General features: G+C 37.4%; 1 protein-coding gene across 2 annotated transcripts in view; it reads left to right on the top strand.

Moving 5' to 3' along the window:
* Positions 1–24,748, top strand: part of VPS50 (VPS50 subunit of EARP/GARPII complex) — a 74,096-nt gene continuing 49,348 nt past the window's right edge. For both annotated transcript variants that reach the window (XM_083870272.1, XM_083870273.1), the window contains exons 1-11: positions 1–109; positions 2,465–2,533; positions 8,057–8,179; positions 8,775–8,846; positions 13,378–13,431; positions 16,425–16,495; positions 16,905–17,022; positions 17,135–17,170; positions 19,599–19,681; positions 21,266–21,308; positions 24,008–24,106. In XM_083870272.1, coding sequence (XP_083726398.1) covers positions 77–109; positions 2,465–2,533; positions 8,057–8,179; positions 8,775–8,846; positions 13,378–13,431; positions 16,425–16,495; positions 16,905–17,022; positions 17,135–17,170; positions 19,599–19,681; positions 21,266–21,308; positions 24,008–24,106 — 801 coding nt within the window. In that variant the 5' untranslated portion in view covers positions 1–76. The remainder of the gene's footprint in view (positions 110–2,464; positions 2,534–8,056; positions 8,180–8,774; positions 8,847–13,377; positions 13,432–16,424; positions 16,496–16,904; positions 17,023–17,134; positions 17,171–19,598; positions 19,682–21,265; positions 21,309–24,007; positions 24,107–24,748) is intronic.

Below are 24,748 nucleotides of genomic sequence, written 5' to 3' on the forward strand. Positions count from 1 at the left end.
GCGCCCAACATGGCTCCGCCGTGCGCCGGCTCCTTGCGCGGCCGCTGAGCGCAGTCGGGGCGGCGGCGGGGCCATCATGCAGAAGATCAAGTCGCTGATGACCCGCCAGGTGAGCGGCCCTTCTCGGGGGGCGGTGGGACACCGCCGCGGCCGTCCCGGGCCCTCCTCGGGGCCGCCGTGCCTGGGCACTCCGGAGAGCCGCCGGGGCGCGGGTATCGCCCTCTGCCCTGCCCGGGGGGAAAGGCTCGGGGCGTGTCAGCTCTTGCTGCACAAACATCCACCTTGTTTTTCTCTCTACGCCGAGAAATGAAAGCGTGCGCAGGTGTCAACGCGTAGCTCGTGTCACAGCAGAGAAATCGTTGTTGAAGATGACAGGGCAGGCCTATGTCAGTTTGCTTTTTTGACATATAATTTTGGGCGCTGGGCTGTGGTTCTGTAACATGGCTTTGTCTGGCAGCAAGAGCTTTTGGTCCAAAGGGCGGTGAGGCTGAGGAGGTGCCAGGGACATATTCGGGTGGGCACATAGTGAACGTGTGCCAGAGCACTCGGTGTGTGTCGTTCAGCTCGCTGCTGTGTGCCACTTGCACCCGTTATCTCCGGGATTATGTAGATTAAGCCTGTGTTTGGACCAACATTTCTAAGACTGAGAGGCCTTCTAAGGGTATCAGCAGAACGTTCCAGTTATTCGCATACATAAGACACGCCTGAAAAGAAGACTGTTCATCTGTGTCTAATTGGAGAACTTAAAAAGAATCACTTGTATCGCCCACGTCAGATATACTAGATAGTTATAGAAAATCATGGGAAAGTCAGAGACTTTTTTTTTTCTAAAACTATGGCCTCAGAGTTGTGATCCTTATGGAGGAGGCAGGGCTTAAAAATAAACACTTGTGTGAAAGTGGAATTACCAAAATAATACTCTGTTCTGCTTCAGTAGAGGGGTACATGATTCATTTTCTGCTTGACTAAGAGGAGTGCTGGGAAACCTGCCCAGTGTGGAGATGATGTTTTCTGCAAATGATGCAACTTAGGCAATTTTCAGTCATTCTGAAAGATTAAATTCCATTTACCATTTGATAAGTGAAACCTTTTATCTGTTCTGGAGATAAATCACTAGAAGTGCATTTTCATGGGAGGACTTGGGGAAGATTTTGTGTGAAGTATGAGAAACTGCAGCTGTTGCTTTGCTTGTTTCTTACATTGCATTTCTGGTGCCTAGAGGTGAGTCAGCTTTGATGGTGGCAACTGCAGAGGGAGTTGAAATGATGTGAAACAAAATGTGAGAATCAAAACCAAAATGGAGAGGTTTTGCCTCTTGGGAAGATGAAACAATTGTAAAATGTAGTAGTTACCACTGAAGTGATGTACAACACTTCGTCAGTTTCAAAGAATAAATACAAACTTTTCACCATAAACTAACATACTACTTGTATAGGTCCTTTTAGAAATATACCCAGGACCAGAAAGAGGCTTGGAAAAAATACTGTTAACATCAATCACAAGAGCAGGAAGGAAGTCTGCCTGAAACTTGTGACTCACAGGAGCACCCTGAAGTCTCAAGGGAGGCTGGAGTCAGGGCCATATCTGAAACGTGAATGTGTCCATTCATTTCTGTCTAGGGAGCTAGCAGAAAATATGCTAAGCAGCCTGTTTGGTGGTAATGCTGCATGAAATGGTGAGAGACTGTTTCAGGTTGTCAGGAGAAGCTGTGCATGACCCATCCCTGGAAGTGTTCTAGGCCAGATTGGATGGGGCCCAGGGCAACCTGATCTAGTGGAAAGTGTCCCTGCCCATGGCAGGGCTTGGAACTACATCACCTTTAGATGCCTTCTAACCCAAACCTTTCTATGAAAATTGTGAATATGTTTGATATTCAACAAACATACATGCTATTTGTGTGGCTATATGTGTTTTAAGGAGTAATAATTATATAAAACAGCTAAGGTGGATTAGGCCACATTTTTAGTTTAGTTACACATAGGGAAAGGCAATCCTAGTAGTGGAATATGTTAGGTAGAAAAATACGCCATCAAGCAGAAATAATCTTGCCATAGAATAGGTGGCACCTAACTTGAATTCAGTTATTTAATTCCATTAAATCATTCAGTTAGTGGAACAAAGTGTGTTCAAAATGTTTTTTGGACACAGGCTCGTTCTAAAATTTAAGATAACATCTGGACATTGACAGGAGGATATGAGTGAGTTTTATAAAGAAAATGTTAGTGGACTGTACTGAAAAGGTATGCATTGCAGCATAAAACTGGAAATGCTTAGATGTTTAAGGAGATTAATTTATATACCAATGGTCTTGCTTAAATGTTTCTAGAATGAGGTCTTAGCCTTCCAGCTACATGTCACAGTATTTATTAAGGGATCTGTAGATATCTATTCAACATCAGGTAAGACTTGATTGCAAGATACATAAAGGAATCAAACTTAACTGATTATCAAAATTCTTTTGAAGGGTCTAAGAAGTCCTCAGGAGAGTGTTAATGACCTCAGTCCTATTGAAAGCTTTCGGATTCCTACTAAGGTATGATACAACACGCCTCCCCTCCCACTCCCTTTGTTTTTAGTTTTTCGTTTCATAGTTAAATGATGCTTAGTTGTGTCTTTTTTTTTCTTAACACCAGGTTTGCTGTTGTTTTTTTCAGGTTTGTTGTTGTTTGAGTTGTATTTCTTGCTGAAAATCTTTTGGAGTGTTTTAATGAAAGAATTAAGAGCTGTGAGACAAATCAGTTCACCAGCTTCAAATGAACTTGCACAAAATTTTTTTTCTTGAAACTTTCCAGTTGTCACTGGATGCTGATCTTAATGTTATTTAGGTTTCTTGCTGGCATGAATTTAGGAAAAAAGAAGGAGAAAGAAAAATGCCTTTTTTAGTTTTCCTTTGGAAAGTAGATACTGTGTGGATTTCCTGTATAGTTCTAGTCTTAACATTTAGTTTCTTCATGGTTTTGGTGCTATAAGTATATTTTGTAATTTTATAGTTTTAATCTTCAGCATATATAAATATAATATATATAATTAACCTCATGTTCTACTTTAAAAGTTATCTCTTTATAATAGCAATAGTTTTGAGTATTTTTTTGGGTCTCACTATTTAACTGAAGCCAGATCACTGTCGTCTCAGAAGTCATGCTGAGTAATCTGTGTATGAGGGAATAATTGTCACAATAATTGACTATTACTTATATCCTGTTGATCTGAGGGGAGGAGTCACAAGACTTCTGTGTTTCTCTATTATTTTCTATGAATTTGGTCTTTGCCTTTAACCAATAAGATACTTAAATTACTGACTTGAATTCAGATGACCTATTTTACAATAGTTAAAAAAAATCGAACCAAAAGACCCCTTGTAATTCTTTGTCTCTGTATAAGTAGTGTGTAATAAGTTGCTTGTGCTGAGGCAGATCAGAAAATTTGCATTGCTGTATATTTAAAAAGTCAAGTGAGAATCTCTGAATTGATACATTATACTTTGTTAAACAGTGGCCAATACATTGATATCAAAGAGTCAAAGTATTCAGATGCATCAGTGTTGAACAAACTGTCACATCTCCATGGCTTAGATTTCACAATTGCAGATTCCTGCCACTCCCTGAGCAGCCAGTTTCAAACTGTCTTTTTGCCAAGTGGGCTCTCCAGATAAAAGTAGATGTAGGGTATCGTGGCTGGATTTCCATTCTGTAATGGTTTGATGTTACATGTCTGATAAGTCTACAGTGTGTAGCAATAGCAGTTTATTGTTATTTGTTGTTTTTATTTATCTCTTGAATCATGAAAGTCTCAAGCTGTTTTGATGACAGAATGGTTATGATGTTGCACTTTGATTGTCACACTTCCACATTCAAATTGATATCTCCAGACTGATCTAGGTCAAATGTTACTGAAAACTTGAAAAGAGCTATACAGAAGTATACAGAATGAAAGGCTGCAGAGTCAGCATGAATTAGGGCCAGTAGGAATTACTGGTGAAAGCACAAGCCATTGGTTAGCCAATCCAGTTTGTTTGTTTGTTAGGTACAAACCCATGGTTTTTGAGATGGGGGACTATCACACTAGTTTGGAGGTCAAATGGGAAATATGGAGGACAGGAAGAAGAATATGCTGACATTCCATCCCCATGATGGCAAAACCAACAAAATTCTTTTGAGTCTTTATATCTGAAACCTGTTGATTTGCTGACTGGCCAGCCTGATGAAGTGATAACTGTAGTCCTCAGTTTTTTATTTTTAGGCAATGAAATTGTTTGGCATTTGGATGTTGTACTGAGTACCTGAGTGTATTCACTCATGTTAACTAGTATTCCAATAAGATCTGCAACTATTTTGAAAATTTTCAGGTTTTTTATCATATGAAGGCAAATCACCAGCAAACTTGCTTTGCTCATTTTTAATACAGAGTCATGCAGCCAACTCACTCACATAGGGAAGTATCTTAGTAGGAAGTAAGTCTGTAGACAAGCCAAATCTGAAATGCAAGGCTGGATTTAACAGGTTGCCCAGAGAAGTTGTGGATGCCTCATCCTGGGCAGTGTTCAAGACTAGCTTGGATGGAGTTCTGAGCAACCTAGTCTAGTGAAAGGTGTCCATGACAGGAGAGATGGAACTAGATGATCTTCAGGATCCCTTCTATCATTCTCTGATGATTCTGTGATGATTCTATGATATCTAGAAGATAAAGTTGTCTGTAGGAGGACATATCTATTTTGACTAAGATACCTTACTTCATTGGCATACCCTGATTACCCAGGGAAACTAATTCTCTTTGAACCATTCTGTTATTGTTGTTTCCCAAGCTGGTAACTGTTTTATTTAGCAGATTCTGTAACAGAAGGCTGAGGTAGGTATTTTGCACGCTTGAATTCAAGAGTGTTGGATTAATGGTGAGTTGACTTTGAATTGGGTTGTTTTGATGATTATCAGCTCATATGCAATATATGAATATTATTTGACTTTGTGGCTTATCATGGTAAATAACACTGAGATTTTAATTTTTTTTTCCCTATAGGTATAGGAATGTGGGTGTCTATTTCCCCAGCAGTAACTGAGTGCTTTTCAGGATTGCATTAAGTAGTAGTGTACCTAAGATGTATTCTATGGATAAGCTTTGTTGTTCTCTCCATCAGGAGAGTTATTTTCCAAGTATAATGTTTGTTTTGGTAGAGTGAGAGCTTTTTAATAAGTACTCTCTATACATATTGAACAAGGAAAGATCAAAAAGAGGTTCTGGGCATTTTGTATGAAAGATAGGAAATACCACAAACTTCTCTGTGGTACTGCCTTCCCTAGCTGGGGAAGGGGGAGGGAGGGGCAGGGGGGGAAAGCGAAGTAAAGTTGTAGATACAGTTATACATTGTATTTTGTGATGTTATAGACATTAATCCTTATATAAAACACATAGAGATATGTTAGATCATTATAGAATATGTATAGTTATATAATATATAAAAATTGTTATATGAAATATATACTGTTCTATTATAGTATAATACAGTATAATATATTGTGATGCATAGATTAGATTAGATACTAATCTAATTAGATAAAATTTTTTCACCCAAGGGTGGTTGAGCACTGGAACAGCTCTCCAGAGAAGTGATCACAGTTCTGAGCCTATTGGAGAAGCATTTGGAAAATGCTCTCAGGCATATGGTGTGACTTTTGGGGATGGTCCTGTGCAAGGCCATGAGATGGACTTGATGATACTTGTGGGTGCCTTCAAACTCAGTGTGTTCTATGATTCTGTGATTATAAGTCAAATATAATCTCTAAATATATCTTTGTGTATGGGTAAAATTGAAAGATTGTGTTTGCATGCGTGTATACAGATACATATATAAATGCTTTAATACTTCTTTTATTTCACAGTGGTGCAGTGTTGCAGTTTACCTGCTGATTGAGTCTGTTGAGCATGGCCCTCATCCTGGTATTTAGGGTTGGCTTTTAGCACAGGTGTTACCTGTGTTCGGAATGGAGGGATATAAGTCAGCAGCATATTCATTGGTGTGTTTTTGGCTTATGACAGAATGGGAGGCTGTGTCCAAATGAGTATAGCACAGACTTGGTCCCGATAATCTCTGGATAAAAGTGCATAGGCTGTTGCTTAACTTCAGCTTTTAACTAGCTTAGACACTGTTTAGAATTTTTTTTTTCTCTGAGTAGTATCAGTTAAAAAGTTAAACTTTTTTCAATGTCTTCACTTCCCAGTCTTTTTGGTGATAGTGACTGGAATGCAGAAGGTGTTTGCTTCTAGTCATTACCAGTAATGCTTCATTCAACAGAGCAACAGTGGTTTTACTGGTACAGGCAACATAGCAAACAAGGAGAGTGGGAGTGTGATGCACTGGGAAATAGCTGGGTAGACATCTGAAACTTGCTGAACTGCATTTCAGATGAGTCTGCAATGAGGTGACTCTTCTGAAATACATTTCAAGGAATTGCCACAGGATTCTAGACTGTAAACTCCTATTTCCATAGAACAGAAGGACAAAATGGTGCAAGATGTGTGTGGATGCAAGCACTGTGTTTTATTTAGCAAAGGCTTCTTTGAATATGCAAAGCTGTCAGACTTCTTTTTCCTTCTTTCTTTTCCTTCCCACATGCTGTCTTTCACTGTTCTATTTAGGTGGCATAATGAGAGAGGCCTGCTGCTGAAGGTTACACTAATGGTAACCTGACAGGATAAATTGTTTTTCCATGAAAGTATGATCCCAAAGTACCGTGGAGGGGGGGGAAGTGCAGTTGGCACCACTGCGCCCCACCTTTTTCTTCTTTCCCTTCCCCCCGCCCCGCCTCTATTTTTCTTGTGAGAAGTATGCCAGAGGGGCAGTGGCTTCTCCGATGCTTTTCCAAACTGCCCACTTGTGGCCCCTTGGCTGCCTCTTACTGCACAGAGAAACAGCACTTTCCTGTGTATTGTGTCACTTTGCCTTGGAACGTCTGTCTACACATTGATCTTCTCAGCTGATAGGCAAAATAAGCAAATTAGTGTTTATTCAGTCATTTAATTTAAAATTGGATACCACTAGCTGGTGAAATAAACCTTTGAGCTCTTTGTGACGGAAATACCATCACCTTGCCCCACTGGAATAATTCAGCACTCCTGGGAGGCTCAGGGTCATTATGGGACTCTTCAGTCTGCTGGATTGCTCCACCAGAGTTTAATTTCATTATCAAGCAATTTTATTTTTATTTTTGATGAAAGAGTATTCTAATACTTCTCCCTTTTGAGTCTTTGATAAAGGATTTTTCATTCTTTTTGAGGGAACAACATCCAGGAGAGGGCCAGTATTGCTTGCAATGTCCAGTGGAGCAGAGGAAGAGAAGGTTCAGGCTGAGTCTTTGGTTTGCTTTCTACCTCTGGAAGCATCTGGGTTGTTGGGGAGACTTCCAGAGGAGATCGTGACAGCAAGGAGGGACACGTGTATCTCTGGAATGTTAGCTTTCAGAAAGCTGACAGCACATCTCTGCTTAGACCACTGTGCTAAAATCTGAGAGCTGTTAGTCTTGTGCAAAGAAGGCAGATCTGTCCTGGTTTAACCTGTAGAAATCAAGTGTTTAATGGTATGACTTTTATTTCAGTGAATATGAGGGCTGAGCTGAAAAGTTATGCATTTGTAGAGACATTGTCTCCCTGACATTTACAAAGAGGATTCTTCTGTTTTTAAAAATTCAGGTTTTATTTGTTTTGTTTTGTGCACTTTTTTCTCCATCTGGAGAAATAGTCTGCCAGTATATTTTTAGTTTATTATGAGAATTTCTAAAATTAAGAAGGAAAAAACTGGACTCAACATGCACTTGGTGCCATAAATATATCAATGAATAAGTGTTCAAGTAGGCTGCAACGTTGAAGTCTACACTGTGTTTTTTGAAAAGTTTTAAATGTCTTGCTCTCCCTAATAGGAAGTACAAGCCACAGTGTACTGATCTTAGTTTTGCCATTGCTTCCTGTGCTGATGTTGGAAGTGGCTTTTGAAAGATGTTTGTTTTGTTAAAACATTGTTCTTCCTAGGATGTGTGGGCATTATGGAAATTCTTTTTTTTTTGTGCAGGAGGAGATCAGAGAAGCACATGAAGAACCAACTGATCCTCAGGCACAACAGGAAATAATCAACAGCATTGAAGAAGTTTATTTTTCCAATGACTCCTTTGATATTGTGAAGTATGAGTTAGAGGTAAGCTGTCATCGTAAAAGATAAATAGTAACATAACAAAAAATGAAGACCAAAAGTATGCTTGTTTCAATGTGCTGTTTTTATTTCTTAGATCTTGTATTAATACAACAGTGTATTCCTCTATGTTATCTTGCAGTTGTGTGGAGCTTCTCCACATAGAGTGTTGGTGCATATATACAGTATATAGTCTCTTTTAATGTGGTGGAATATGCCAACAGGCATTTTGTAATTTAAACTGTAGTGAAAAAGTCAAGATAGCTGAGGAAACAAATCTGTTCTATATTTTGTGTCTTTTTTTAGCAAACTGAGACAATAATTTCTGTGATTGGATGGTTGTGTGTATACATATATGACATAAAACAGGGTAACTTCGAGGTAATTATAATATTATGTGAAGCAATTATGATCATATGTTGTATATCTTTACACTAATTGATTTCAGTATCCATCATTTGAAAAGATGGATTAATTCTGCAAATTAGATTACAGAGGCCATAAGAATGTTTCTTCGATGAAGCTGACTGCCTAGCTAATACCATGTGTGAGTTAACAATCTTTAATTTCTCACTGATTTTAATTTATTATTTAAATGCAGAGGCTTCCTCCAGTACTTAGTCTTCAAGAACTGGAAGAGTACAGAGACAAACTAAAACAACAGCAAGCTGCTGTAAGTAAAGTTTTTTCCTCTGTACCCTTACACAATTTGTTGTCTTGTCTGTAAGTCTAGCAAGAAGCGTAACTAAAAAATACTTGATTTCTTAACACATTAGATACTAAGTATTTTTTAAATATCATGTTGTGTGCCTTTATAGTGGAAAATCATCACTAAATTATATAATAATAAGAAATCATGGAAGTAAATCTTAGTGTTAAGTATTGTAACGAAAAGCAAATGTGCTAACTATTTCTTTAGAAACTTGGCTTTTTGAATGTTTATCTTGTAATGTTCAATACAGTGCTGAATAGTGGAGTAATATCTCTTTGAGAGATTTCTGGCAATGTTAGACATAAAATGTTTGAAAAACTCTCTTCTTTAAGATGATATTTTCTCTTTTCATTTGCCAATATGCTAATTGTTCACAAGGGTTTTTAGTGAACAGTGATACAGAGTCATTATGTAATAAATCAAATGAAATGTAATGAGCAGTAACTATGAGGAATAAGGAGAAATTGAAGTTGCAGCATTTGAAAGGTGCTTGTTACGTTGCAGACTTTGAAATTTTCTATTCATGTATTAATTGTTGTTCTATTACTATTTTGAGATGAATAGTGTGGTATAGGAAACAAATTTATTAACTGTGGCATTTGGAGAGTAGCAAGGAAAATAGAAGTAATAATCCTAATTCATGTCTTCAAATAAATGAAATGTATAGGAGAATCTTGCATTGTTAACAGTATGTAAAGCAAGTGTCTTCTGCCTTAGACTGCTTTCCCCATGATATACCTACGAAATTTTGTCAAAGATTAGTGAGAAGTTGAGGAAATGAATATTCCATATTTCTTACCAAGATTTATAAGGAAAGAATTTGAAAGTGAGTGAGGGGAAGTAATTTTTTTGTTTGTTTGTGTGGTGGTGTTTTTTTTTTAAATTTTAAAGAGGACATCTGGTGGTGACCTTGTTTTGCAAGGAAGTGCTCCCAACACTGAGACAACTTCACTGAGATATGCTGCATCAACCTAATATGTGTTACCAATGTCTTGGCCATGTTTTGCTGGCAGGATGGGAACTGGCTGCAGCTGGGGGAGTAGTTTCAGGCATAGCTGCTGCTGAAATATTTGAACTGGAAAGTGCATGCAGCTAATGAATAATAGGGGAGAGGACTGGGCACAAGGCTTCCATTAAATATGACCAGATCTGTCTTTCTTTTAGAATACAAACAGGTAAAAGCTCTCAAGGCCAAAACTTTTGACAAGAAACATATGCCCAGTTCTTCCCTCACCATCGCCCTCAGACAGGATTGGTCCTTGCTTGTTTCTTTCTTAATCTCATCAAAATGTGTTTTTGGGATAGGTAGGAATAAATTCCTCCTTGGGCATGTGCCAAGGGGCCAAAATGTCTTACATGCTGTATTTCATGTCTTTATGTCATATTTTCAGGTAGAGTGTGAGAGACTGTTGCATGTTTTCTTCTGTCTCTGTTGTTATTCATTTATCTTGTGATGAGTCATTTAGAGAACTGTTTGCCTTAAAGGACATTAGTCTCTTTCACGGAAGACAAAACTGCAGAATGTTATATGTTGTTAGTTCAGTCCTGAAAATATTTTAATGGTGAATAGATTATTAGATAGAGGATTCAAGAAGCCTGTTGACATATTCACACAATACCTCTGCTTTTTCAAAAAACAAAATACTGCATTTTTCACTTCAGTATTTGTACCTACAGCTGGCAGAGGAATTTACAATAGTAAATTGTAAATTGGTGATAATTAGCAACTTCTAAATTTCTCTAATGCAAAGCACTTATGGGAGTGTGAATTACAGGTACTAGAGCTCTGATCTTCCACTTCTCACTGACTGTTACTATCTGCTTTTGCACAGCTAGTCTTGGTCATCCCGTTGTTTTCAGGGTCACTATAGATTTACTTTCTGTAGTTTGCCATTAGTTGTCCATTCCACAGGAGGGATCCTAACTTGCTCAAACATTTTTTAATGTATGTATCATAACAACTTTAATTAGTAACCATCTTGGTACAGACAATTTGAATTAGATGATAGCCTTTTTAGTTGTATGTCTGCTAGACTTCATTTTAATTAGTAGTTTAATATCCTTAGCTATGTTGTTTTTTCTTCAGGAGATGAAATATTTTTTACTGATGTGATTAGGAAAGATAAAATTGTCCCTTCAGCAAATGTTGGCAGGCATTGATAACCATGGTCACATTCAGCACTAGCAGTTGTAATGCAGGATTCCAAGACTTAGCACAGCACAATTGTATGGAGAATGCCAAAAAGGGTGTGACAGTTTGGAAATAAATGAAGTAACTGGGGATAATATTGCTCAACTGGAAAAATAATCTGAGAGAAGAACTTGGAACCTCAGAAAGAAACGTAATATCACTAAGTTCTGGGAAAGAAAAAAAAGTGCCTGTGGCAGGTGCTTGTCAATGTTGAGGTTATTATTAGTCAAGGGTAACTGAGGACTTCCAAAATGAAAAGAGAGTAAAAACTGAAGTGTATCTTTTATTCATGTGTACTGCTTGAACATTGCTTAACAGTGAAGAATAAAACTGTTAGATTTGTACGAGAGCATTGAATAACTAGCAGGTATATCCATGTCCTAAAGTTTTTAACAGGTATAGGACTAGAATGAAGAATGTGTTGAAAAAAGAAGGTGAAAATTCCACAGTGTGTAGACTGCAGAGTGAACAAAATTCCTTAAAAGTCCTAGGGTAGGCATGTGTAGCATTTAGCTTGATAATATCCTGTAAGCCCACCTCACTCTATAGTGGTTTGTTTGCTGTCTGCAGAGGAAAGCTTTATTAGTTATGGAACAACTAAAAGGTTAAGAACAAGTGAAAAGTCGCAAAATTGCTTTGTGGTTCTGGCCTGGTTTTGATAAGGAAGGAGGAGCGCATAACTGGATATATGCCCCTTGCCCACATTGCCCCCTGATGACGTTGGAATACTTTAAAGACCATTTATGTGCAAGTGCTCTTCCAGAGGATGAGAATTGAGCTGGTAGAGCCAATATAAGTTTGTTACAGGAATGCTGATTGAAGAGCTCAACTTTGTGCTATGTTTGCCTAAGCAGTCAAGCTTACAAAAACCTCATTGTTTCTCTTTGCCAGTAGTGCTTTGTGGGCTGGCTGTCATAGCCATTTTTTTTTTAATTTCCATTTCTGGGAGTATTGTTCCCCCAAAAGAATATAGAGCAATACCAATAATTTCTTTTTTATGTTTGAAACCATTTCTTAAGTATTTTTAGTCCCTGATGAAAAACAAAACTAAATACACTATTCTCAAGCTGGCATTTATAGGACTATTACTGTTGTATTTCTTTTTAAGTTTCTGTGTTTGTGGACAAGAGATTGATTAAGGTAGCAATGCCCAGTTTTTAAATTCAATACAGACAGCAGGTCTCAGGATCATTCTACTTACTCAGAGCAGTGGAGAAAAATTTTAAAATATACATATTCTGTGTTCTAAAGAAAGGGTATAATGTGTAGAGGGTGCATATTCATTTTGACATAGTTTTAATATAATGCAATATCAGTCTCAAATGTAGGTGTCCTTATGTTAAACATGTGCTTTAACTCTAGATGGCAATGATGTGTCGTGCAGCCTCTCATTCCTCCGCTCGGGTGGAGCGGGGGAGAAAGGGAAGAGTAAAAGTGAAAAAGCTCACGGGTTGTGAAAAGGTAGATAATCCAGAAGAAATAGCTGAGAGATGGGTAAAGCAAAAGCAAGTGAAGCAAACAGGGAATTAATTCACTGCTTTTCATGGGCAGGCAGCTGTTCAGCCTTCTCCAGAAGAGCAGGGCTCTATCATATGTAGCAGTTATTTATGAAGACAAATGCCGTAGCTTTGAGCATCCTTCCCTTCCTTCTTCTCCTCTCAGCTGTATATGCTGACCATGACACCCCATGTTTGGAATATCCTGTGGGTTAGTTAGGGTCAGCTGTCTCAGCTATGTCCCCTCTCAAAGGTTTGTGTACCCCCAGCCCACTTGCTGGTGAGGTGGTTCGAGGAGTAGAAAAGGCTTTGATTCTCTACAGGCACTGCTCAACTGAAGCACTTCTGTATTATCAAAACTGTTTTCAGCCCAGGTCCAAAACAGCCCCATACCAGGTACTTTGGAGAAAATCAAATATCTCAGCCCAAGCCAGCACACTGTGCTGTATGGTTGACTTAAATTTGTACTCTAGCATAGCATGAGCAGAATGTAAACAGTTGCAGTGTCCCTAATTATTTCTGTTTGCTTTTCTAGCACATTCGTTAACAAGCAGAGTTAAGCGAGTAGTCTGAAAATGCCTACTAACCGCTAGATAAGATCGTGAACGTTTCTCTTATCCTGGTTCTAAGAAAAGCTGACCATAATTTTTACAATTTTTTATATGTTGTTGTGGAATATTTATTGATAAATTTGGAAAATGCAGAACATAATGGTAGAGAGTCACAAACTTGTAGAACTTTAGTGTGGGCATGGCCTACTTATTTGAAATTGCTATATATCACATGGAGTGTTCTTCTTTTTAAGGTATCTAAGAAAGTTGCAGATTTAATTCTTGAGAAACAGCCTGCATATGTTGAGGTAAGATAACACTTACTTTTCAAGAATAAATTGTTCCATTTTGTGCTTTTATAATGCTGCAGTTGTGTCGTTACAGTAATTTGTAGTAGGGGTGCTACGTTGGAACCAGCTATTTTTGTGTGCTAAAGCCCTGACTTTATAGTAAAAACCAATGGTGTATTGAGTTGAAAGTCCTTAAGATGATAAAGGTTTTGATCTATGGTCATTTTACAAGACTTTCTGAAGAATTCAGAAATTCATGAATTCACAGGCTTGGCTAATACCTGTAATGGAATTGGAACAGGAGCTGCTTTAGTGCCACTTTAGGAGTGGTGTCACATCTTATTCCATAAGAGAAAGCAGTAGTGATCTTTTTTAAGATCACTTAACTGCCACTAATCTCAGGCAGTTTTGAGAATCACAGTCACATAATTGTAGTGTTGGAAAGGACCCACTAGGATCATCAAGTCCGGCTCCTGTTCCTGCACAGAACTATCCCCAAAAGTCACACAATGTGCCCAGGGGTACTGTTCAAACAGTTCTGCAAAGTAAAAATGGTGATTGTTATTAAGTTAGTCTGAGAATGATCCTGTGGTGAATACTTCTCTTTGTGTGCAGCACCTTACATCACCGTTATACTGGTGATTATTAGAATAATTCTTATTTTGGGCAAGGAGCTGGAGAGAGTATGAAAGGACAAAGATGATTTCCTGGCTATTAACCTGTGGTAGATGTCATGGAGTTGCAATTACTTTCCTCTTATTCAGAGGACACAACATCCTCTTTCGTTTGCTAGTTCTTATGGCCAGTGCATCCAGCCTTAGTGAGGTTGCCATCTGTGTTCTGGCATCATTGCCTAGTGAAAGGAGTGCTGCTGTGTAAAGAACAATGGAAGGGGGAGAATGACCATACAAGAAGCTTGTGTCATCTCCTGCAATAGCAGGTGGAAGAAAAAGGCTGTAACAGTAAAGCTGTTTCAGCTTTAGTTAAAGGGGTGAGTTGGGAGGCTGTTGCAGAAGGAGGCTGATAAATGCTACTGTGGTTGAGTCTTCACAAGACAGTGTAGAAGGAGGAGAAAGGGTAATTGTGTGGTATAAAAATGTTCTGGTATTATTTTACTGTTGCGCGAGTTTGAAATTGACAGTTTTGAGTGAGTGCTGCTTTTTCTGAATCCAGCAGCTTCACTTTGAAAACCCCTCACTGCATGATGGAACTGCAGCAAATGTTCTTGCATTTTGCTGTGTAATGTTAATGTTCTTACTGCAGATATCTTAGTGAAGTGCACTTGTTTTATAGCTAGAAGTGCTTTCAGATGTTCTAAAGGGACAGTTAAAAATCTGTAGTGCCAGTAAAAATCTTTTAAAAACCTTTTTTGTATGCATTTGTGCCTGATGAAGTCAATAATCCTTCAGTGCTACTTATGGGCACAGGCCTGCACAGGGCTACTCTTGTCAGTAGACTTATTGGAGACTTCTGGTGGGTGTTATAGGTCTCACTTTCCCAGTGATTCATGAAATGAACCTCCTGCTGTGCTGTGTGAATGGCAGCTTGTAATTGCAGCTCCAGTTCCGTGTTCAAGTCCAGTAACAGATCATTACAAGAACCAACAATACGATTGAACACATCTCCTGGGCACGTTTTCACTGTGTGAAGTGTAGTTTAGGGACATCATGGGTTGAAGCCCATGCCTACTATGAAGTACTGGTTTAACAGGCATTCCTGTGGCCACAAGAGGCATGGCACAGACACAGGGTAAGAGATTTACAGTTTTGTGTTGTTGGAAGAAAGACATGCTTTAGGAGCAACCAGTGGCTGAAAGACTATTTTTGAGAAGAGAAAAAAAATATTCAGCCCTAAATGCTGGACAGAAGACTCTCTCTTTGGGAATATTAGACTGTACTCTCCCCATTCCTCTCCATGCAGTCGTGTTCAAAGGAGAGATTTTACAGTCTTTGCAAGAGGCGGGATTGCAGTGGAGTTGCTCCTTATTGTCTGTGTTTCCTCATGAACAAGGAAACAGTGGCTTTTTGAATAGCTCTGGTATTTGCCAATTGTGTTTTTAGAGAGAAGTAAGTATTGAGAAAAGTAATAATTGAATTTGGTTTCTTAAAATATTTTACATATCAGGAATTAGGCTGTCATTTATACAAAGGAACACTGTTAACATAAAGGAGGAAGTTTTGGTGGACAATGCAGCTTAGTGATTTGGAGACCGACCAGGGGCTGATCTAAAACTGAACTGAACTTTGAATTCACTTTTGCTTGTCATATTATTAGAATTAGATTAGTTTTCAAAGTGAAAATCTTCCTTCTCATGGAAAGCACTTGATACATTTTGAAATAATGAGCAGAATTAAAAAATAAAATAGAATTTAAAAACACCAACTTTTCCTGTAGCCTGGGGAAAGAATGTGCTTTTTTGCAGAGCTGTTCTAACAAAAGAAATCCTAATAGTTATATTAAAACATTTATTTTTTTCGAGGAGTTGAGATTATGCTAGGCACTTCACTATGTCAAAATCAAGCTAAATTCAGGTCACCTCTGCTAAAGAGTTTTCAGCTGAAAGTCAACAGGATATAATTAACATTCATTATGGTGTGACATCTATTAAATCAGTAGAACACAAGTGCTTCTAAACAAGAAAATGCTGTGTGAAACTTTTTTTTTTTTTCTGCTCTCTGGCATATTAATGCAAATTAAGCCGGTGCTTCTATCCCTGAAGCTTTGATCATTCTGTTGTAATGCATTAATGGTATAGACATTATTAAGCTAAATGTGTAATATATAAATGTAGCGAGAGCAATGAAAACTGATTTCAACTCTTATCTTCAAAAGAGAATTGTATTTCAAAATGTAATGTTACATTGTAGTGCTTAGTGTATATAAATGATGAAACAAATAATATATAAAGTAACTCTACAAAGTCATTATAACATCTCAAGAGAAATACACTAATCAGTAGTCTTCACTGATATGTGACTTGTATATTTGTTTAACCTGTTGTCTCTCTGTAGGAACTTGAACGTGTTACATCATTGCAGAGTGGCCTTCAGTTAGCAGCAGTTATTTGCACAAATGGAAGAAGGTATCTTGCTTAAGGAGCTGCAGAGATTGAAAGTGGGGAAGTATTTAACAGGAAATCTGTAAATTCAGGAAGTTTGGTGATGATATTTCCTGTTTATGTGCTGAGTGCTATTAGCAGTAGTAATTAGAGATCTGAAACAGTTGCAAACTCTTGCAGCTTTCACTTTTGCAATTGAGAGTTCTCATTGAAACAGAAAGCTTTGGAGATGTATCATGAATCCGCAGACAAGTGCAGAAGGGAGGATGTACCTTCTTAGTAGTCTGTTGGTACAATCTTGTTTTCTGAGTTTCCCTAACAGTGCTGACAATCTTATATTCTACCATGTATTTTGTTGGACTTGTTAGAAATGATTAGAAGTAAGCTGGTTTTTTAATGAATTGTTGAAGATTGTGTTAATTTTTACCTTCAGACACTTGAATATAGCAAAGGAAGGCTTCACACAAACTAGTTTGGGGCTTCTTGCAAATCAGAGGAAACGACAGTTGCTTATTGGACTGCTAAAGTCTCTGAGAACAATAAAAACACTGGTATGTATGGTTGTTTTTGTTCAGTGACAAATATTTTTCTTCATTTCTGCATAGTAATGACTGGTGGTTTTTTTTTTTTTTTTTTTTTTTTTTTTTTTTTTTTTTTTTTTAGCAAAGAACTGATGTGCGTTTGAGTGAGATGTTGGAGGTAAGTCCCTACCAGACTGGTATAATTTGAGGCTATTGTAAGTCTACATTTGCCAGTCATCTTAATTTTGTCCCTTCCTTTCTGCTTGCAAACAGGGTGTGTGCATGGGATGAAATTATATCTTTATTCTTCTTCGAAATTGAGAAAAATTTCTTATCAAATTAGATAGCCCCTCTGCTGGGGGAGATTTTCTATCAAAAACTCATTCCTGCCTTTAGATGTGGGTAGTGAAGCTTGAGTTAGTTTAATAAAAATGTTGTGGGATCTTTACTTACCCCTGCTCTCAACTTATACCTCTTTTCTTTAGCTTGATATTTGGATGAAAAAAAAATAGCTGATTGTTGATATGCTGGGTCTAGATAAAGAATTTCTATTGATATATTACTATATGAATTTATAGATTGGCTATCTGCTTGGTATTTTATTTGTAAATGTAGTATCCTTCTTTCCTTATTCGTTGGCTTGGCTTTTTAATTCAATTGTAGAAAACATTGCAGCATGCAGGCCATGACAGTGAAAATTCTGATGCTGTTATGTATACTGTCTAAAAATGCAGTAGATACTGCACAGAGCAAAATAAAATCTTGTCTTAAGGTGATTAATTGTATGAAAGAAAGAAAGCCTCAGGATTTTACTGGCAGCTGTAGTACATGCAGTGTAACAATTTCGACTTGCAAGTTTGCCAGATATTTACAGCTAATACTGGATGGAATGTCATGATGACAGTCCCCAGTTATTAAATGTGGAAATTGAATCTTAATAGTTTTAACTTTCAAGATTCTGTGAATTTAATTCCATCTTGAGTAAGTCACCTCATCTCAGCAAACTTTCTTACTCTTTACCAAGCACAACTGCACTCACTTTCAGGTGGCATAAATGCTTTCTGCTCAGTAAGCCCTGTACAATGATTAGCTTTTTATTTCTGTGCTGTATTTTGCTACACAGGAAATTACCTCTTCACTGTCTACTGGCAGCAATTTTCCTGAGAAGGTGTGGGTGCTACATTCACATGCAGACCCTAATGTCTGATTATCGTAATTGGTCAGTGATTTTTTTTAGGGCTGGAATTGCAGTTTTTGGCAGAGTGCAATTTTAGAGCTGTGCTCAATGTTTGCTCCCAATAAGTTATCCCAGCCACTGGCCCACTTTTTTTTTTTTATTTTCTGTACTCCAAGAAGTTAGGAGGTTGGAATACGTGTGAGAGCTATTAGTAGCCACTCACACAAGAGCATTTTGAAAGGGTTCCTAATTAAAAAAAGATCTGGAATGAAGCTACAGTAGCTTACAGTCCTGAGCTGCGTCTGGAATATATTCATAACGCATCTTATGCAAGCAGGCTTTTTGGTTTGGGCCCTGTTAGACTTAATGGAGCTAGTATCAGGTTTCCAGTGGAGAGAGATGTAAAGAGCTGTAAATACAGCAGTCCTTTTAGACCAGAGTACTGTTCTGTTTTCATCTAATTGATAATGTATTTGGGGATTTTTGTGTTTTTTAGTTAAACTCGATCTGCATTAGAACACTGCTGTTAAAACCAATTTCATTTCGGAAACTCCTCTGTGGTAATAGCTGAATATAAATTACCCTCGTGTTTTTACTCTTCAATCAATGGCTGAAATTCCAGTAACAGCTTTGCATTTGAGCTCTCTAAAGCATGTAATATAACAGATGTAATTATGACAAAAACCAGAAGCTTTTAGCTATTAAAGAGGGTTTCTCTTCTTCCGAGATTCTTTCTGGTCTCACGTCTAATAGAATACAAAAATAATAGCTATATCTGAGGCAATGCCTGTACCTTGTTGGTAGGATACTTGGATTTTACATTTTTGTATGTATGTTTTTGTTTTGTCCTGACATCTTCATAATACTTCCTGATTCAGCTGTCTATGTATTTGATATGCTTATGTATTAGGTCAATGCATCTGTAGTGTGTTCTTTGTTTCCTGAGGCCTTCTGTGAGTCAGTTGTATTTAAGTTAATTTCCAATGAGCTGGATGTGTCAATTTAAATAGTGTTTATTTGGGCAGAATGTTGCAAGTGTCTTCCTTGTCTCCTTTTATGTTTTATGAACTATGGGAACAGCCTGCCAGTGCCTGAACTAAACTCTTTCCATGCTCATGATTAGGTTACTGGGAAGATGTTAGTTGTTCTGTAATAAAAACTTTGTGATGTATTTTTTATGTATGGATAAGGAAACAATACAGCAAGTTCTTTGCATAAGGTAATGTAATACCTAGTGTTTTCAGAGGTTGCTAATTCTAAACTGCTTGCACATTTAGTGCTGCAGTAGACCCTCATTCTTTAACTTTATCGTATAGACAAAGAGGAGAGGCAAAATATTTTATTCTTAATGTGTGTACATAAGCACGCAAGCAAAAATGGGTATTGCACTGTTGCTTCAGATGAGCTTTCAATTGTATTTTATCCTAAGGAAGAGGATTATCCAGGAGCTATTCAGCTGTGTTTGGAATGCCAGAAAGCTGCCAGCACTTTCAAGCACTACAGTTGTATAAGGTAGGGTGACATTGTGCACATGTCAGCTTCTGTATGATTTTATTTGTAAGTGGTATAAAATAGTGATCATTGATTCTCATTCTCTAAAGAAAGTTTAACTCAAAAGTAATTTTCAGCTTAGAAAAGTAAAATTGAGGCAGGTATAAAAGCATAAGTATCCTCTATAGTTTCCCACCTCCTACCTTGACTAACCAGTCTTCACGGTCATAACAGCACATAATCAATAATTGTTTTCTAACTGTTGTAATACGTTGGCAGGTAAAGTAACAACTTAAAGTGAATTATAACTGTGCTACAACCTCCTGCCTAGACATACCTGAGCTGAGTTTTTGACAAGTTTTTATTCTGGAATTAATTTGCCTGTAGCAAGATGACTTCTGTAGGATAACGTACTATGATTCTTGTCAATGAAATTAGCAAGTGCACAGTTTCATACTAACATGAAGAAATTGCTTTCAGAACTGAAACTAATCCAATATCTACAGTTTCTAACTTAGAAAGACTTAATGTTTCCATTGCTTTAAGAAAAAATAGCAGGAAATGCTCATAAACTCCAGCAGGAGATGTAGTAACACCAGATTATTATGGAGGTCCTTCTGTTTGAAGGTTAATTGCATGTGAAGAAACAATAAAGAAATAGAGGCCACTCTCTTTAGTGTTTAATGGCAGTTCTTTTTGTTGCCTGTTTTTTCTATTTAAACTTTTCTTTGGAGGGTGTTGTACCCAATTTATCTAATGGAAACAAAAAAGGAGGGTGATGGGTGTATCATTTAAGCGTAGAGAAGAGATAAGAGATGAGTCTAAGCAGAGATGCTAGAATCTGTCTTTTGATAATTAATGTAGGCCCCTAAGGAGAAGATTCACAGCACGGAAGGAAGTTGTCTAAAATCAGATATAGTGATTATTTAATGAAAACTGTACTTTCTCTGCTAAAAGAGAATATCCTACCTATTTCTTTGTTGCTTTGACCCTTCCAAACAAAAACATAGTAGTCTCTTTTTAAATCTTTTTTTTCTTGCTGCTGTTCTGAAATTTTTTAAGCTGATGGTTGCAAAGATGCAGTGGTGCTTTTCTTTGTCCTAAATAGTTTCTCTTATGGTAGCTATTTTTGTTAATTTTTTATATCAACTTTAAAATTTTTTCTAAGAAAGCTTAAATTCTTTTTTTCCTATAGCATTTCTGTAAGGGTTTCCTGAGCAACGAATGAAAATCCCTGTAGTTTGCAAAGACTTAAAAGCCCTGACCCTTCTGAGTATGTTCTGGTGTAGACCACAGTGCCAAACCAAAACATTTAGAGCAAGTTTCTTGGTGGTTGGGAATGTCTTTGAATTATTGGTTAAATCCTAGCAGGATGAAATCTCGTTTAACCCTCTTAACACTGCTGTGTTATAAGCCTAGAATCATGGGACTTTCCACGTAGCAGTGGTGTGATGGGGCTAGTCTGACACAGCAACAGCAGCTTAATGGTTTATGATGAATTACTATGTTTTGGCTCAATAGCAGGGTTTTTGGAAATAAGAAATGGTCTGAAAAGTTTATATAATCAGCAATTTCATTCTAAACATTTTTTTCATTCATCAATAGTGAGTTAAATTCAAAACTGCAAGACACCTTGGAACAAATAGAGGTAAGAATTAATATACTGATGTTTAGTGTATGTTAATATTTAGCCTCTGAGTATGTGCAATAAGTACTAGAGCTTTCTAGTAAAATGTTGTTAGCAGTTATAGAATGTGTCCATTTCTTTCAAATACTCTCTTTGGATGCTGTAGCCATTGCTGTTCATATAGACTTTAGTGCTGTAATCAACCTAAATGCTCTGTAATATGTTCTTATATGATGACCCAGACCAATAGTTGTGCTCACTGTAAGTGATAGATCAATCAAATTTAAAAAGTCATGTAACATTTGAAGTATTGTACTTCTGAAGAGTTATGAAAAGTAAATTAATAACAAGCCAGGGGGTTTGGATAAGCTATACAAGAGATCAGTTTCACAGGAAACTTTACAGCTCAGCAAACTGGAAACTGCTGGATAGGACTGGTGCTAAGCTGTAGGTAATAAAACTTGAATAGCTGTGAAGGATGAGACCAAGGTTGGTTTAAGTTGGTAGGTAGTATCACAAAAGCAAAGGAATATAAAATGTTAAGTGTCTTCCTGGAAACTGGTGAAAAAAAAGGAATTATTTGACTCCACTACTAGGTAATTTTGGGCTGGAACTTGGCAAGCTTTTTGTAAGAAGTCAAGCAATGTAGGTATGTATAATGTGTAATGTGATGCATGTAATGCATACACATGTAATGTTTGAAAGGAACCTGAATTAGCTATTTGAGCAGCTGTCTACACTCGTTGTCACATACTCTTCAGAAAGTTAGACTAGCACATGTTTATTATACCTTGTTATTTAATTCCCTGTAAAATTAAAACTTTATCAATTTCCTTCAGTTATGTCTTTGTACTTCAGCTTTTATGCAAAGGTTTTTTTGTTCCTTTAGTCTTTCTCTGACAGTGCTTTATTAGAGCATGTCTAGTTCAGAAGAGCTGATGGAATGACTGTTTCCTTCCCACTCTAACACAGGCCTTGTGAGAGTGAGCTCTCATTTTTTCCTTGTGAGCAAATACTGATGTTGTTTACAAGGAGACACACATCTTTACTTCCTTCCAGTAACAGCTTTGAAGAACATATTCTGGTCTTACCAAAATATGATAAAGTGTGCCATATTGGTTGGTGAAAGCAATTCACAGCTAGCTAAATAATCATGTTTAAGACTTTTATTTACTACTTGTGAATTTATAAAATATTTTACTTTCTTACTGTGAAAGTATTTTATTTTCTGCTGGAGTTCTGCCTGTGCATATGAAAGAAACATAAGTCATCCTGGGGTACATGGAGTGTTGCTGAGAAATACATGGTCTAATTAATATAGAATAATATTCTACTAGTTAGAATTTCGGTAATGAGTCTTTTCAGTAGTTGAGTGCCTCTACTTAAGTCTATTCCTTTTTCCTTTTTTAAATTTAGGTTCTAATATAAATCTTACACTATGTTGCAAATAAAATGCAAGATGGCTATAGTGGCAGGAACTATTGAAAAATGTAACAGAAAATATTAATGTTCTCTGTTTAAGATGTCTATTCATGGGAAGTTTGATATCCCAGATTCTCTTTGTACAGCTATTCTGCAAGAAACAAGTGAAGGAATTTTTTTTGTGTCTGAAATTCAAATTGCTGAGTAATGTTTTAGAGAAGTTTTGAATCTTCAGGTTACCTGTCCTTTTACCATTTGGCTTAGGGAAGAAAGTGTAGCGAACAGCTCCCACTAAATCTCTAGGATCAACACCAAAAATACTTTGTGACTAATGATGTGATTAATGAAAATTTTCCAATGGATTAAGTAATAGTACGTAACAGACTAAACACCCATCTACTGTGGTTTCTATTTTTAGGAGCAAGACTGTATTGCAAGATCATTAAATCATAAGAATTGAAATGGTTTTAGTATCTAGCAAGGAAAGAAAATATTTATTAACTGTGTATGTTATTATATGTTACTGATTCATTCTGTTTTCATTTTTTGCATTGTTGGTTGAAAATAACTAGAGTTAGGTTGTATATCTGAATATATTACAGCATCTACATGAGAATTATGTTATTAAGCTACATAGTCAAATTCTTGAAAGCTTTATTAGTCATTAAATACATGATCCTATTGAAGGGGTTTTTTTTCCACTTAGTTTACATAATAGGTGAATTTCATTTGTTGCAGAGCTGTTTAGTATGCTCAGGCACAGCTCTTGCTGGCAGAACCTGTATTTGTGTACCTGCTTTCTTTTTTGACTCTCAGGTCTTGATTGTTTTGCTGATGTAATATTCTATAAAGGTCTGTCTTGCCAATGAACTTTTGATTCAGATAGTGTTAATTACATTTAAGAGATGCTCTCAGAGGGTTAAGAAGTCTATAATTTAATTGATTGAGCTGAAAGCCCCAGGTCTGGATTTTTCTTAGGGGTAGAAGTAGACCAACTTAGAAATCCCAGCTCTCCCATATTGAGGTTTCTGGCCTTCTCAAAGTAAATATCATTTTGAATTTGATTTCAGTGTTCTTGTTTGTTCTTGGGAGTGGTGGAACTCTGGCTGACACTGAAGTACTTATGCTGCAAGAGCACTTAAGCACCTCAGAACAGTCCAGAGACACTTGGTTACTTTACAAGCATAATTATCACACTGTTTAAATAAATACCTTCCATGCTTGCTGTTGTTTAAGTAATGTGTTAGTTGGCCTGTTTTTGTTTAGTGTTTAACACATTTTTTCTTTCATTTTTATAGGAACAATTGGATGTAGCGCTTTCCAAAATATGCAAGAATTTTGATATCAATCATTATACAAAGGTTCAGCAGGCTTATAGGCTGCTTGGAAAAACACAGGTTAGTATTTATCTTCTGAGGAAGTCCCAAAGAACAGTCATGTCACAGCTTGAAGCTTTGACTACTGTGGTAGAAATTTATTTTCCTAATTGTTGTGGTTTAATCCCAGGTGGCAGCTAAATCCCACGCAGCTGCTCACTTCTCCTCTTTGGTGCAATGGCAAAGTCAGAGGGCAGGCAGGTGTTCAGTCATCCCCATGACAGCAGGACTCCATCATGTGTAACAGTGACTTGTGAAGACAAACTTCATCACTCCAGACATCTCCCTGTTCTGTCTTCTTGCCCCAGCTTTTATTACTAAGCATAACACCACATGGATTATCCCTTTGATCAGTTGGGGTCAGCTGTCCTGGCTGTGTCTCCTCCCAGCTCCTTGTGCACGCCCAGCTCACTCTGGAGGATTGGGGTGAGAAGCGCAAAAGGCCTTGACACTGTGTAAGCCCTGCTCAGTGGCTAAAACCTCAACACTGTTGCCAGCACAAATCAAAACCACAGTCCCGTGCCTCATACCAGCTACTGTAAAGAAAATTAACTCTATGCCACCCCAAACCAGCACACTAATGCTGATGGATCTTGCCAAATATATGTGTACAGAGGTTTTTATAATGCTTATGTAATTTAACAGTGCTTGCTAAAGGTAAGC

This window comes from Zosterops lateralis, assembly GCF_965231275.1.
Source record: "Zosterops lateralis genome assembly, chromosome: 1".
NCBI lineage: Eukaryota > Metazoa > Chordata > Aves > Passeriformes > Zosteropidae > Zosterops > Zosterops lateralis.